The sequence below is a fragment of the Balaenoptera borealis genome (assembly GCF_965194805.1).
Source record: "Balaenoptera borealis genome assembly, chromosome: 13".
NCBI lineage: Eukaryota > Metazoa > Chordata > Mammalia > Artiodactyla > Balaenopteridae > Balaenoptera > Balaenoptera borealis.
In genome coordinates this window covers 31,482,813-31,499,537 of record NC_138870.1, presented here as the reverse complement: position 1 = coordinate 31,499,537, position 16,725 = coordinate 31,482,813, and the positions used below count along the sequence as shown (strand labels likewise).

Sequence of the window (16,725 nt, the reverse complement as noted above, 5' to 3'; positions counted from 1 at the left end):
TAGGTTGCTTCCATGTCTTGGCTATTGTAAATAGTGCTGCAATGAACATTGGGGTGCATGTATCTTTTCAAATTATGGTCTTCTCCAGATATATGCCCAAGGACTGGGATTGTTGGATCATATGGTAGCTCTATTTTTACTTTTTTAAGGAACCTCCATACTGTTCTCCATAGCGACTCTACCAATTTGCATACCTACCAACAGTGTAAGAGGGTTCCTTTTTCTCCACACCCTCTCTAGCATTTATTGTTTATAGATTTTTTGGTGGTGGCCATTCTAACTGGTGTGAGGTGATACCTCACTGTAATTTTGATTTGCATTTCTCTAATAATTAGTGATGTAGAACATCTTTTCATGTGCTTTTTGGCCATCTGTATGTCTTCTTTGGAGAAATGTCTAGATCTTCCACCGAATTTTGATTGGGCTGTTTGTTTATTTGATATTGAGCTGCATGAACTGTTTGTGTATTTGGAGATTAATCTCTTGTCAGTCACTTCGTTTTCTTTCTTTGATCCACCTCTTAGAGCAGCCGTCCCCAACCTTTTTGGCACCAGGTGCCGGTTTCCTGGAAGACAGTTTTTCCATGGACGGTGGGGGGGGATGGTTCAGGTTCTAATGCAAGCAATGGGGAGCGATGGGTAGGGCAGATGAAGCTTCACTCTCTCGCCCACTGCTCACCCCTTGCTGTGGAGCCTGGTTCCTAACAGGCCATGGACCTGTACCAGCCCGCAGCCTGGGGGTTGGAGACCCCTGTCCTAGAGTAATGAAAATAAAAGTAAACAAATGGGACCTAATTAAACTTTAAAGCTTTTGAACAGCAACGGAAACCATAAGCAAAATGAGTGTGTATTTCTTAATAAGGATGTTCTCTTACAGAATCACAATATGATAATCAAAATCAGGAAACTTTACAATGAAACAATGAATTTATCTAATCCACACTCCATATTCAAATTTCAACAGTTGTCCCAATTTTTATAGCTCTATATGCCCAGTCTAAAACTTAATCAAAAATTGTACATTGAATTTAGTTGTCCTAATTTTTAGTCTCTTTTAACCTAGAATAGTTACTCAGCTTGTCTTTGTCTTTTTTTGCCTTGCTTTGTTTTTAATAAGAACTTTAGATTTACAGAAAAATTGTGAAAATACTACAGAGAATTTTGTATATCCCTCACCCAGTTTCCTCGAACATTAATATATTACGTTAACATGGTATATTTGAAACAACTACTATAACAATGTTAATACAACTACTAAACTACAGACTTTACTTGAATTTCACTTGTTTTTCCACTAATGTCATTTTTCTATATCAGAATTCACTTCAGGATACCTCTTTGCATTCAGTCATCCTGTCTCCTAGTATTCTCTGTTATGTGACAATTTTTAAGTCCTTCCATGATTTGGATGACTTTGACAGTTTTGAGAAGTACTAGTCAGATATTTTGTAGAATGTTCTCCAAATTGGGGTTGTTTGATATTTTTCTCATGCTTAAATTGGTGTTACAGGTTTGGAGGGGTGGGTTACAGTGGTGAAATGCCCTTCTTATTACATCATATCAGTGGTACATGATATCAACCTGACTTATCACTGGTGATTGTTAACATTGATCACTGACCAATGTGGTACTTACCAGGTTAAAAATGCTCAACATAATGATGTATCTGTCCTTTTGTTGTATGGTCAGTTCTTTATATATTTTGGAACTATAATGTTAGATGCATACAGTATTGAGATTATTTCATCTTCCTAATTAATTGAACCTTTTATTATTACACAGTAACAATTTCCAGCAATCTTTTTTAAATTTAAAATTTACATATTTGCTATTAATGTAGGTACACTGGTTTTCATTAGGGTTAGTTTTTTGTTTTTTTGTTTTTTTTTCCTTTAGTGTATCTTTCCATTCTTTTCTTTTGAATTTTCTAAATTCTTAAATTCTAATGTCTGTTATAAATAGCTATGTATGGATTTTATTTTTTATACAGAATGTCAGTCTTGGTTTCTAATCTGTAGCATTCAGTTCATTAACATGTACTTTTGTAACTGTTGCTCTGGATTTATTTCGATCACTTATTTAGTGTTTCTCATGTGCTTCACACTTTTTTTTCTTTAGTTTCTTTTGAATTGGTTATATTTTTAAAACACCATTTCACAATCTTTCTTTTCTAACCTTTAGATTACAAAGTCCTTAAAAATTGTAGTTTCCTAGGAATTTCCAATATATTTACTTAATTTATCAAATTCTATTTACTTTAAAGAATTTTTTACTTTCTTCCTGAATAATACAAGAATATCAGAAGATTTTAACTTAAATTCTCACCCTCCTGATAAATGCTATCATTATCATTTGTATTTGTTATTTTAGTTTTTAACATTACTATTATTGATTTTCTTATCAATAATATTCATTAAGATCTTAAGTCAATATTTATTAAGGTTTTTCATATTTACCACTTCCCTTATTGTTTCTTCATTCATCTCATGTTTGATCATTCTCCTTCAGCTTGAAGTCCATCCTTTAGGAATTCCTCAAGACAATGTGCTTGGCTGTAAATTCACTCAATTCTATTTTGTTTAAAAATACCTGTAGTTCATACTTGTTCTTAAAAGAGATATACTGTATAAAATCCTAGAGTGATAGCTATTTTCTTTCAAAACCATTCAAGATATTTTTTCAGTTGTATTGTAGCTTCCAATGTTTCTTCTGAGTAGTCAGCTATTAATTTAACATTCTTATCTTTGTAGGTCATCTGTCTTTTCTCTTTGGCTCGTTTGAAGATATGCCATTTTAGTTCTGGTGTTTTGACATGTCCTTAATATGTGTATAGGTATAAATGTACTTTTATTTATGTTGCTTGAAATTCATTGGACTTTTTGAATCTGGAAATTGATGTTTCTCAACAGTTCTAGCAGTTTCCTGGCCATTCTCTCTTCAAATATTGCATCTCCTCTATTCATTTTTTCTTCTACTTCTGGACCTCTGCTTAGATGTACATTAAAACTTTTACCTTTTCCCTCCATGTCACTAAACCTCTTTGCAATTTTTCCCATATCAGCCCCTCCATGCTGCATTAGTGATAAATTCTTTATATCCATCTTTCAGTTCACTAATTCTTCTGCTGTGTATAATCTGCTGTTAAATCCATCTACAGTCTCTATATTATTTCTAGAAGTCCTATTTTTTCTCCATATATTCTTGATTATTTTATAGTTCTTTTCTAGTTCCTCATATTTCCATTCTTCTCTATATATTATGTATATTATACATACTTACATTGTGTATATTATACATAATATTTTTAGGGTTCTAAGTCTGTGTTAGATTCTGCAGCCTGCTTTTCCTGGAGAGTTTAAAACATGGTACATTTTTTCTTTAGGGTTTTGAGATATTTTAGAATGAGCTCATACATATTTTAAAACTTTTAATGTGATAGTATTTTGAGATGTAGTTTGAAGGCAAATTCTTCCAGACAGATTTTATACTTACCAACTAACTGTGATCACTTGAATTAAGCTGAATTCTTGGTTTGAAGTTTGTAATTACCCAGGTAGTTAAAATTAAGGCAGCAAGCCTGGTTAAAGTCTGAATTATTAGGAGACATTTTTTCTCTTTCATTAATCACCACATTTTAAGGCATGGATTTATTTTGTAGGTCCCTCCAAAGTAAATGTTGTTATCTAATTTATGCTACATTCAGGCAATATAGTCATTGTGATCTAAGCTTTATGCTATGAGTTGTTTATTTATTGAATTCTCCACCTTGTGAGTACTCCCTCACCTTTCTTTTTGGTCTCTCATCTTTATGCTCTAAGGATCCATAAATTAATGCAACCATTATGGAGAACAGTATGGAAGTTCCTTAAAAAACTAAAAATAGAACTACCATATGATCCAGCAATCCCACTACTTGGCCTATACCATGAGAAAACCATAATTCAAAGAGGGACATGTAGCACAATGTTCACTGCAGCTCTATTTACAATAGCCAGGACATGGAACCAACCTAAATGTCCATTGACAGATGAATGGATAAGGAAGATGTGGCACATATATACAATGGAATATTACTCAGCCATAAAAAGAAATGAAATTGAGTTATTTGTAGTGAGGTGGATGGACCTAGAGTCTGTCATACAGAGTGAAGTCAGAAAGAGAAAAACAAGTACAGTATGCTAACACATATATATATAGATTCTAAAAAAAACAAAACAAAAACAAAAACATGGTACTGATGAACCTAGTGGCAGGGCAGGAATAAAGACGTAGACATAGAGAAAGAACTTGGGAACATGGTAGGTGGAGGGGGAAGCTGCAGTGAAGTGAGAGTAGCATCGACATATATACACTACCGAGAGTAGCATTGACATATATACACTACTGAATGTAAAATGGTTAGCTAGTGGGAAGCAGCAGCATAGCACAGGGAGATCAGCTTGGTGCTTTGCAATGACCTAGAGATGTGGGATAATGATGGTGGGAGGGAGAGGCTTAAGAGGAAGGGGTTATGAGGATATATGTATCCATATGGCTGATTCACTTTGTTGTACAACAGAAACTAACACAGTATTGTGAAGCAATTATACTCCAATAAAGACCTATTAAAAAAATAAAAAGCCCAAGATTAAACTCTCCAGGGTTTACCTCTGTCTTTCTGGTTTTCCATCTTCAGTTTCTAATTGGTCCTTACTTTTCTTTCCAGGTTATCAGAGCATTTATAAATAATTTTTGCAAATTTTCAGCATTTTAAATTATTTTCAGGTAGATGCTCAGTCAGGGTGTTTTAGATTGCCATAATGCTGAGAGTGGAAATCTTGTGATTCACAAATAGGAAAAAAGAAGAAAAAAGTACAGCTGGATTAGAAAAATTAACTGATTACTGACAATGGAGGGATGCTAAAAATGATGTGTGTATTTTCTTCAAATGACAGTTATTATCTGCATTGCCACCTGCAGTTGATGCATGTGCAAGTTCTCCCAACACAACCAGTACTGGAGAGCATCATCTCTTTCAATGACTGATAACTTAATACATGTAAAATTGCACCCCACTGTTATTTCAGTAAGAATCTTCATTTTTATTGTGACCAGTCTACTAAATGCTTATCCAATTATTAAATTTTGTCTTGCATAAAAAAAAAAGATGTGTTTAATATTCTATGAAAAGACATGCAAAGATAAATTAATTGATCTCTTAGTCATAAAGACCTGGAGAAAATGTCACATACAAACTGGCATAGATTATTGGAGTTGAATCATATTCTTGAGGACCAAAACACTTGTTTGGCTCTAATTCCACAATTTGTAGTTCCTAGGAAAAACAGAAGAGTCTGAGCTATGATTAGTGATAGGACAAAAGAAGCATGAAGTATACCTTTAGAGCATTAGGATTACTCTTTGCAAGATTCTCCTGGACTTGTCTCTGTATTCCCTCAGGTAAAGCAGGAAACCATGCACATACCTTGCATTATCCTAGTGCACTTTGCTCTTGGTGTCAGCTGGAAGCTATATAAGCATAAATATTCCATAGACGTTTAGAAAGAAAATTGGGTGGAAGTTTTGCTTTGCTTAATTTTGCTTATGTATTATATGTTTTCCTGATATATTGAGTGCCTGTTATGTATAGATATTTAAATCTGTCGGTTTACAAGAGGTTTATAATATGAATTTTTCTCTTATAGAGTTTATAATCGACTTGGGGAAAGAAGGGTAAAAAATATGTGCTTGTAACAATTTAGCAATAATTAAATGCTAAACCTGTGGTACTGACTTTAAGTGCAATAGGAGCACAGAGAAGGCCAAGTTTTGTGTGAGGTTGACTGGGATAAGGTTTCCTGGAACAAGTAAAACTTCCTCTGGGGATGTAGAAATTTTGGGGCAGAATAGGGAAAAGTTTAACACACTATGGTATGCCAGGGTGTGGGAATTGGCACAGAGCAAAAATAAGAGCAAATAAATAACCATGTTGATGAAAGAAGAAAGAAATATTGAAAACCAAGATTAGGAATACGTTTTAATCACATAATAGAAATCTTAGAAGACATGGGAGACTATTTCATATTATAGATACTACATTATATTATATTAATTATATATGATAGTGTGAAGCTATTGAAGATTCTTGGGCAAAGGACTGACATGTTGAAAGTGCTCAAAGTTTAGCTTTATCAATAAATGTGGATCTATAGGATAAACTCAAATTTGAAACTGGGAATATATTTTGTTAGAGCCCACCTATTAGTAGTATGCTTTTTGTTTGGTTATATAAAAATAAAATATATATTTAATATTCATTTATATTATATACTATTAATATAAAATATCATTGTATTTAAGTATGCTTTTTGTTGTTTTAGAGGAATTCCAGGGAAGAAATGTGGTACAATCATCCTTACAGCAGAGGAATTAAACTGTTGCAGAGTAAGTAAATATTTCTTTGGATGAAAAAGTATTTCCAATACTTCTTTGAAATGATATTTCTCAAACTATACTTAAATGATTTTTCTTGAGTAGTTTTAGCAAAAAATAATTAAAACTACATTATATAATTCTAAATTCATAAAATATCATTTTAGATACTTAGTACTTTAACCAGAGAGACTACATTCTATAGTCCAAATAGGATAATCAGTTATTTTAACAGTCTTTTTAATGAATAGAAATTATTAAAATAAAACCTAATGGTAGGGCTTCCCTGGTGGCGCAGTGGTTGAGAATCTGCCTGCTAATGCAGGGGACACGGGTTCGAGCCCTGGTCTGGGAAGATCCCACATGCCGCGGAGCGGCTGGGCCCGTGAGCCACAACACTGAGCCTGCGCGTCTGGAGCCTGTGCCCCGCAACGGGAGGGGCCGCGATAGTGAAAAGGCCCGCGCACCGCGATGAAGAGCGGTCCCCGCACCGCGATGAAGAGTGGCCCCCACTTGCCGTAACTGAAGAAAGCCCTCGCACGAACCGAAGACCCAACACAGCCAAAAATAATAAAATAAATAAATAAATAACAGTTCTTTTAAAAAAAAAAAAAAAAAAAAAAAACCTAATGGTAATATCATTTGGGGGGGCATTAATATAAGGAATTGTCAATTGTATCAACCAATTCAGTTCTTGCAAAAATTTGAAGATTTTATGTGTGATACTGAAAGAATATGTCTAGTCACTTGACTGTAATCATTTTGCATAACATACTTGTTTTTCTGTATTTCTAATTGAATTAATTCAATATTCATATATGGTCTCATGTTTTCTTAGCTTGGGAAGCCCACATTTGTAGAAATAACCAGCTACCACTTCAACTAAGAATATAATGACATAGAGTGCATATTCATTAATCTTAGAAAACTGCTATTTTTAGTTGTGATTTGCTGATCTAGTCTTCTTTCATACTTCTCGTCTCTGAATTTGTATATGTATATGGTAATCTGTGTTTGTATAATGAGGGAGGAAAGAGAAAAAGAAATTCAAGGTCAATAAGATGCATGTTCTTTATTGTGACATTAACATGCTATTTTGTCAAAGTCTTGATATTAAGAATATTTTGTATGAATATGCTAATGAAGAAATTATTATGAGTTCTAATTCAAAATAGAACCAAGATATCAAGGTCATAGATTGAGTATTGCCAGGCTGCATCTTAAACATCTTGTGCTTTCAATTCTGTTGTTTTGCCTGGAGGAACAAGAAAATTATAAAGCCTCCATGCAAATGAAGTAGAATATGTTACTTAGTGATCCAGAGGCATTTTCACCATTCTTTATACTAATAAAGCTTTAAAAACATCTGGAATTATCTTTTAATATTACTTATTAATAATATTAATATTATTTACATATTTCCCACACTTAGAAATTATAGATCTAATATTTTTAAATTGTTTAGAATCTTGATCTAACTTCACTTATGTATCCTACGTTCTTATTCTTAGCTACGGACACTGATAATCAGCATCATTAAAATAATCATTGAAATAATATTATTATGCTAGTATAGTAGAAGAAACAAGTGTGTTCAAAGCAATGACCATAGTTAACTTCATACAATGCCTTTTAAATGTGCATTTTATGGTACTTTAAAAATATCAGGCATTATCACTTAGAATTTGGAATGAAGTAATTTTATTTCAATTTGACATTATACAAATTGACACTTATTTTCTTGAAAACACATTACCATTTGTTAGCTTGAGCATAAACTTTGGAATCAGGATGGCTAAATTTCAGTATTATCTCTTCCACTATTCAGCTGAGTGAAATTTTTTGGAGCTTTAATTTCTACATCTGTCAACAGCTAAAAGTCTTTATACAGACATACCTCATTTTATTGTGCTTCACATATATTGCATTTTTTACAAATTGAAGGCCTGTGGCAGCCCTCTGGTGAACAAGCCTATCAGCACCATTTTTCCAACAGCATTGCTCACTTCTAGTCTCTGTGTCACATTTTGCTAATTTTTGTACACTATCAAATTTTTTCATTATTATTACATTTGTTATGGTGATCTGTGATCAGTGATCTTTGATGTTACTATTGCAGTTGTTTTTGGGCACCACAAAATTAATAAATATGTGTTTGCTGACTGTTCCACCAACTGGCCATTCCCCTGTCTCTTTCCCTCTGCTCAGGCATCCTTATTCTCTGAAACGCAACAATATAGAAATTAGGCCAATTAATATCTCTATAATGCCCTCTAAGCATTTAAGTGAAAGGAAGATTCACACATCTCTCACTTTAAATCAAAAGCTAGAAACGATTAAACTTACTGAGAAAGGCATGTTGAAAGCCAAGCTGAGATAGGCTGAAAGCTAGGCCTCTTGGGCCAAACAGTTAGTCAAGGTTGTGAAGGCAAAAGAAAAGTTCTTGAAGAAAATTTCACATTCTACTCCAGTGGGCACACATATGATAAGAAAGCATAACATCCTTATTGCTGATATGAAGAAAGATGTAGTGGTCTGGATAGAAGAACAAACCAGCCACAACATTCCCTTAAGCCAAAGCCTAATCCAGAGGAGGGCCCTAGCTCTCTTAAATCCTATGAAGGCTAAGAGAGGTGAGGAAGCTGCAGAAGAAAAGTTCAAAGCTAGCAGAGATTGGTTCATGAGGTTTAAGGAAAGAAACTCTGTCCATAACATAAAAGTAGTACAAGTGAATCAGCACATGCTTATATATAGAGAAGTTGCAGCAAGTTATACAGATGTGCTAACTAAGATAATTAGTGAAGGTCACTGCACTAAATAACAGGTTTTCAATGTAGATGAAATAGCCTTATATTGGAAGGAGATGCAATTTAGGACTTTCATAGCTAGAGAGGAGAAATCAGAGCCTTGCTTCAAAGTTTCAAAGGGCAGGCAGACTCTCTTGTCTTGCAGCTAGTGACTTTAAGGTGAAGCCAATGTTGATTTACCATTTAGAAGATCCTTGGGCTGCTAAGAATTATGCTAAATTTGCTCTGCCTGTGCTGTATAAATGGAACGACAAAGCCTGGATGACATCACATGTTTACAGCATGGTTTGCTGAATATTTTAAGCCCACTGGTGAGACCTACTGCTCAGAAAAAAATGATTCCTTTCAAAATATTACTACAAATCTACAGTAATCAAGACTGTATGGTACTGGCACAATAACAGAAATATAGATCAATGGTACAGGATAGAAAACCCAGAGATAAACCCACGCACATATGGTCACCTAATTTATGACAAAGGAGGCAAGAACATACAATGGAGAAAAGACAGCCTCTTTAATAAGCAGTGCTGGGAAAAGTGGACAGCTACATGTAAAAGAATGAAATTAGAACACTACCTAACAGTGTACACAAAAATAAACTCGAAATGGATTAAAGACCTAAATGTAGGACTGGAGACTATAAAACACTTAGAGGAAAATCACTCTTTGACATAAACCACAGCGAGATCTTTTTTGACCCACCTCCTAGAGTAATGAAAATAAAAATAAAAAACAAAGGGGACCTAATTAAACTTAAAAGCTTTTGCACAGAAAAGTAAACCATAAACAAGACGAAAAGGCAACCCTCAGAGTGGGAGAAAATATTTGCAAACAAAGCAACAGACAAAGGATTAATCTCCAAAATATACAAACAGATTGTGGAGCTCAATATCAAAAAAAAACAAACAACCCAATTAAAAATTAGGTGGAAGACCTAAATAGACATTTCACCAAAGAAGACATACAGATGGCCAAGAGGAACATGAAAAGATGCTCATCACTAATTATTAGAGAAATGCAAGTCAAAACTACAATGAGGTATTACCTCACACCGGTCAGAATGGCCATCATCAAAAAATCTAGAAGCAATAAATGCTGGAGAGGGTGTGGAGAAAAGCGAACCCTCTTACACTGTTGGTGAGAATGTAAATTGATACAGCCACTATGGAGAACAGTATGGAGGTTCCTTAAAAAAACTAAAAATAGAACTACCATATGACCCAGCAATCCCACTACTGGGCATATACTCTGAGAAAACCATAATTCAAATAGAGACATCTACCCCAGTGTTCACTGCAACACTATTTACAATAGCCAGGTCATGGAAACAACCTAAATGTCCAACAATAGATGAATGGGTAAAGAAGATGTGGCACATATATACAATGGAATATTACTCAGCCATAAAAAAGAACGAAATCAGGTCATTTGTAGAGACATAGATGGAGCTAGAGTCTGTCATACAGAGTGAAGTAAGCCAGTAAAAAACCCAAATATCGTATATTAATACATATATGTGGAAACTAGAAAAATGGTACAGATGAACCTATTTGCAGGGCAGGAACAGAGACATAGATGTAGAAAACAGACATGTGGACATGGGGGGAAGGGGAGGATGGGACGAATTGGGAGACTAGGATTGACATACATGGACTACCATGTGTAAAATAGATAGCTAGTGAGAACATGCTGTAAAGCACAGGAAGCTCAGCTCGGTGTTCTGTGATGACCTAGATGGGTGGGATGGGGGTGGGGGGTGGGAGGGAGGTCCAAGAGGGACGGGATATAGGTATACATATAGTTGATTCACTTTATTGTACAGCAGAAACTAACACAACATTGCAAAGCAATTATACTCCAATACAAAAATAAGTTAAAAAAACAAAACAAAACAAAAACCAAAATATTATTGCTCATTGACAATGCACCTGGTCACACAAGAGCTCTGATGGAGATGTACGAGATTGATGTTGCTTTCATGCTTGCTAACACAACACTCATTCTGCAACCCGAGGCTCAAGGAGTAAATTCGACTTTCAAGTCTTGTTACTTAAGAAATAATACATTTCCTAAAGCCACAGCTGCCACAGATAGTGATTCCTCTGATGGATCTGGGCAATGAATTGAAAACCTTCTGGAAAGGATTCATCATTCTAGATGACATTAAAAACATTCGTGGGGAGAAGCCCAAATATCGACATTAACAGGAGTTTGGAAGAAGTTGATTCCAACCCTCACAGATGAATGACTTTGAGGGGTTTAAGACTCCAGTGGAGGAAGTAACTGCTGATGTTGTGGAAATGGCAAGAGAATTAGAATAGGAAGTGGAGCCTGAAGATTTGACTGAATTGCTGCAATCTCATGATAAGACTTAAACGGATGACAGGTTGCATCTTATGGATGAGCAATGAAAGTGGTTTCTTGAGATGGAATCTACTGGTGAAGATGTTGTGAAGATTGTTGAAAGGACAACAAAGGATTTAGAGTATTACATAAGCTTAGTTGACAAAGCCACAACAGGGTTTGAGTGGGTCGACTCTGATTTTGAAAGAAGTTCTAACTACGGGTAAAATGCTATCAAACAGCATTGCATGCTACAGAGAAATCAATCCTGAAAGGACAAGTCAATTGATGGGACAAGTTTCATTGTTGTCTTACTTTAAGAAATCGCTACAGCCACCCCAAACTTCAACAACCACCACCCTGATCAGTCAGCAGTCATCAACATCGAGGCAAGACTCTCCACCAATAAAAAGATTGTGACTCACTGAAGGCTCAAATGATAGCATTTTTAACAATTGAGTATTTTTAAATTAAGGTATGTACATTGCTTTCTTAGACATAATGCTATTGCACACTTCATAGACAACAGTATTACCTCCTCCAGATGGTTACTTTGCAGAATTAAAAATGGGCCATATTTGAGAAATGTGTAAATTATAAATTTACACAAATGTTTATTTTCAGTGTGGTAATCCTAATTATCTCAACCATAGTTTATTTCAAATGCAACTTTTGTGATATATCTTGTCAAATTCTAGAGTAAGAATTAAAGTAATTTTGAAGTCATATTGGAAATGTTTCTTCACTCAGTATTTTTAAGGTAGCTTGAAATTGTCCACAAATAATATTTTTCATTCTGATTGATTGATTCAAAAATATTCACAAAATGTATAACGTGCTAGTCCCTGGAAAGGAAGCTTGGAATACAATGGCAAGAAAATACAACAACAAGCAACCCTTGTCCTTTTCCCTAATAAACATGTAGTTTGTGGAAACGACGGACATTAATCAGATGACTGTATAGGTAAATATTTCATGATGTGTTCTAAGTGATAAATATGAGAGAGTACCATGGAGAATCATAATTTATACTGGGTAGAGGTAACTTCGGGACTCTTTGAGAAAATTCCATTTTAGCTTAGACCCAAGTAATGGTTTGTCAGCCAAAGGGTAAGATTTGGAGTACACAGCTTGTATAGGGCCCAAAGAGGGAAAGAGTGTGTCTGGTGTGTGTTAGTTAGCAAGGGGATGGGAGTTGGGGAATGATTGAGCTAAAACTTTGCCAGATAAAGGTGGAAAAGGCTGCTCAGAGTTTGTTTGCTGTTGGGCTTTTGTAGACAATGTTAAAGATTCTGTGTTTATTCTAAATGCAAGGGAAAGCCTTGAATAATTTTAAGTTATGAACAAAATTAATTTCTTTGATGTTTTAAGTCCATTACTCTCTCTGCTGAATGGAGAATCGATTGGATAGGTCCATGAAGGTGGATCTATGGATTGGATAAGTGGAAGAGGGAGAAAGGAATAAATGCCAATGTGCATGTCCAGGTGAGAGAAGAGGTTGGCTTGGACTAAGGTGGTGCCTGTGTAGCTGGATTGAAGATTTGAAAATTTTTTTAGAGATAGAATTATGCAACTTGATGATGGATTGGATAAAAGGTCAGGAAAGGGAAGAGTCAAGGACAACTTCCTTGAGCACTTTGGGTGGATGATGAGTCACTCATGAGTTGGGAAAAATTACTGGAGAAGCAAGTTTGATTTGAACTTGTTAGAAATGCCTTTGAACATTTAAGTGGATTTCTTCAATAGGAAGTTTGTTACTCTGGTGTGGAGTATTAAAGAAAGGTCTTAAAATTCTCTCAGGGTGGCATTAAGCATAAGAGTTAAAAAAAAAGACTGTAATGATGCTTGTATATTTCTAGAAGTAGTAAATGCTTGTTTTTTTGCCAGAAATTAGACTTGTTTTGTGCTTGATATGGGTGGAATCTCTCCTAAGTTATTAACTTGAGTAATTACAAAAAATATTTTCCCCAAGTTTATATCATTTGGTGCATTGAAAGAAATTTTTTCTGTTGAGTCAGTTATTCATTTTGCAAGCCTTATGAAATAAAATTTGAAAAACTACAATTTGGTATTACATTTACCAGTGATCATATGAAAAATCATGTTTTAATAATATTTAGTCTCTTTGAAGTTTTAGTCAGCATTTATTTGAAATATACACATTTCAGGATTCTACTAAGTATTTTAAGTACATCAGAATGTTTTTTGGTAATTTGTGTTTTGTTTTAGGTGCTTTGGAAAAATGTCTTAAAGGAGTGATTTATTTCTGTGGCAAGAACAATAAAATAAATTTGTACTTAAAAAAAAAAAAAGAACAATGTCTTTGTCCCATGTTCTTGGAAAACCACTTTCTCCTAAGGGTATTTTAATATATGTGAAGATACTTAATAAGTATTTCTGAACTCTGCAAAATGCAGTGGTGAATTAACGTTTTCACCAAGTAGTATTTAAAACTGTGACTTCTTGATTTAATGTGAATTACTTTGACCCTCCACCCGCTTCAAAAATTGTTAGCATCTCCTTTCAGTTAAAAAAACAAACAAATCTAAAATACTGATTTTAATTTTTAAATTACTATATAATTTATACCCTTTAAATATTGCTTATCATCATTGAATAATGTTTAACTTCCTTGATTTATGATACCTCATCTTGTTTACCTTTAAGCTAAATCATGTAAGTTATGAGTGCTTGAGTCTATAAATTGATAAAAGTGATTGGTTTGACAAAATAATTAATATACAACTAAGTGATTTAAGTTACAGGTGAAAATGAAAGTGCTTTACTTTACTTCAAGCCCTATATAATATGTTATTTTGAAATGTAGCTATTTAGAAATTGTGGTACACTTTTATATAATTAAGAAGGAACCTTTTTTCCCCTTTAGATAGCAAACTGTGTTGTCAGTCTGGATCTGTCTTTTGCTTCATCTAATTATCTAATGAATCTCAACATCTAATACATTGTAGATACGTAGTAGATGCTTAGTAAATATTTCCTTAGGAAATTAAAAAAAAAAATTCTAAAAATGTACACCTGAATAACTGAAGATACAAATAGAGATCTTGTATTATAATATTGGGTACATAGAATTATCCAGTTTAATATCACTTTTCTGGGGCAGGAAATGTTGAAGTGTTTTAATAAGTAATAGTTCTGTGACTAGAACAAAAACTTCCAGGAGTCAATTTTTTAGTCTTATAGTCCTTTAAAAACAATTTTATGTTGTTTGGAATTCTCCCACATTTGGCCATTTGTATTAAAATGGAAAAATTTGTTTTCTTGTCAAGTCTTGCTTGTGATCTGCAGTTTCTAGTTATTGTTAACCCAGGTTTTGAGCTGTTTTATTAATTTTGTTTGTAGGATGCTGTTCTGATGCAATTTTGTGCGAACAAACTGGACAAGAAGGACTTATTTGGAAAATCAGATCCTTTTCTTGTATTTTATCGAAGTAATGAAGATGGCAGGTAGATTTATCTTTTATGAATTTTAAGGCTATTATAAGTATGACTTCAAATTATCACTTTTTCTCAGATATTCATATTAAATAGATAAACAGTAAAATATTTTGGTATTCAAAAAATTGATTTGATTTTTTATTCTCAATAATAATGTGTAACTTTATAGGCATTTTATGTTTTGTTTGATATTTATAATGAATGATTTTCAGCTTCATAGAAACATTTCCTCTTTACTTTTCCTAAAATTATATTATTGCCTTAATAGAATGGAAGATTTATATGTTTGTGGAAATCTAAAATTATGAAACTAAAGTATTTGTTATAGAATTGAACCCTTAAGCCAATTTCTTGGAGAAGGATATGGAGTTTAGGGGCTGCTTTTTATACTACAGGGTTTTTTCAATGATATCTAACATTCAGGAAAATTTTTCATTACCCTCTAGTAATTTGAATATTTTACTAGTTACGATTAGACTGGTTTCTATGTGATTTGAAAATGTATTATAGAGTTATAATTTATTTTAATTTTTTATTGAAGTATAGTTGATATACAATATTATATGAGTTACAGGTGTACAATATAGTGATTCACAATTTTTAAAGATTGCATTTCATTTATAATTATTTTACAATATTGGCTATATTCCCTGCATTGTACTATATCCTTGTAGCTTATTTTATACAAAATAGTTTGTACCTCTTATTCCCCTACCCCAACATTGCTCCTCCTCTCTCCCCTTTCATCACTGGTAACCACTAGTTTGTTCTCTATATCCATGAGTCTGCTTCTTTTTTGTTATATTCACTAGCTTGTTGTATTTTTTAGATTCCACATATAAGTAATATCATACAGTATATGTCTTTCTCTGTCTGACTTATTTCACTTAGCATAGTATCCTCTAAGTCCATCCATGTTACTGCAAATGACAAAGTTTTCATTCTTTTTTTATGGCTGAGTAGTATTCCATTGTACAGAGTATAATTTAATACATATGACTCTACCATGAAATACATTTTATTGTTATCTTCTATGATTCTTACTGTATTGTCAGTAGTAATGAAAAAGTTTAGTGGTTAAATTTATGAGCTAAATAAGGTCCTGCTGCTTAGGTGTAAACCGTGACCCCACTACTTAATAGCTATGGGACCATAGGCAAGTTTTTAAACTCATATGACACTCAGTTTCCTCATCTGTAAAATGGGCTATGATCATAGTTATCTCCCAGGGCTGTTGAGAGTATTAAATGAGTTACTACACAAAAATCATTTAGAAGCTTCCCTAACATAAGAATTATGTTAGCTGTTATTATTATTATTTTTATCTTATGGTATAATGTTTCCTCCTCTGTTTTCCTCAACTGTGCATAATAAAATATTAGCTAAAGAGAAAATGTCATTTGGAGATTAAAATGAGGGGAATAGAATGTAAAAAAAAATGTAACCTGCTACACTTATAAATGAAATTATACAACATGTTAATGTTATGTAATAAGTATAAAATGGTACATAAAAATAGAAAGTTTGCTATTTAAAGTGATTATACTGAGCAATATAAAATGAAGCTTTACATAGTGTACGATTTTTGCTGATGCAGCTACTGGGCAACTGTTGGTTATTTTTGTTATGGTATCATATCATTGGATTTTGCATGCTTCTTTTCTATTTTGGTGGTAAAAATGTTAGAGTAGCATTTGTATCTGA

At 33.6% G+C, this 16,725-nt stretch overlaps 1 protein-coding gene across 1 annotated transcript in view; it reads left to right on the top strand.

Annotated features, from left to right (window-relative positions):
- CPNE8 (copine 8) overlaps positions 1 to 16,725 on the top strand; it is a 326,808-nt gene that overhangs the window by 167,191 nt on the left and 142,892 nt on the right. Inside the window, exons 7-8 of the mRNA XM_082351373.1 lie at positions 6,359 to 6,422; positions 14,927 to 15,030. Of these exons, the coding sequence (XP_082207499.1) occupies positions 6,359 to 6,422; positions 14,927 to 15,030 (168 nt within the window). The remainder of the gene's footprint in view (positions 1 to 6,358; positions 6,423 to 14,926; positions 15,031 to 16,725) is intronic.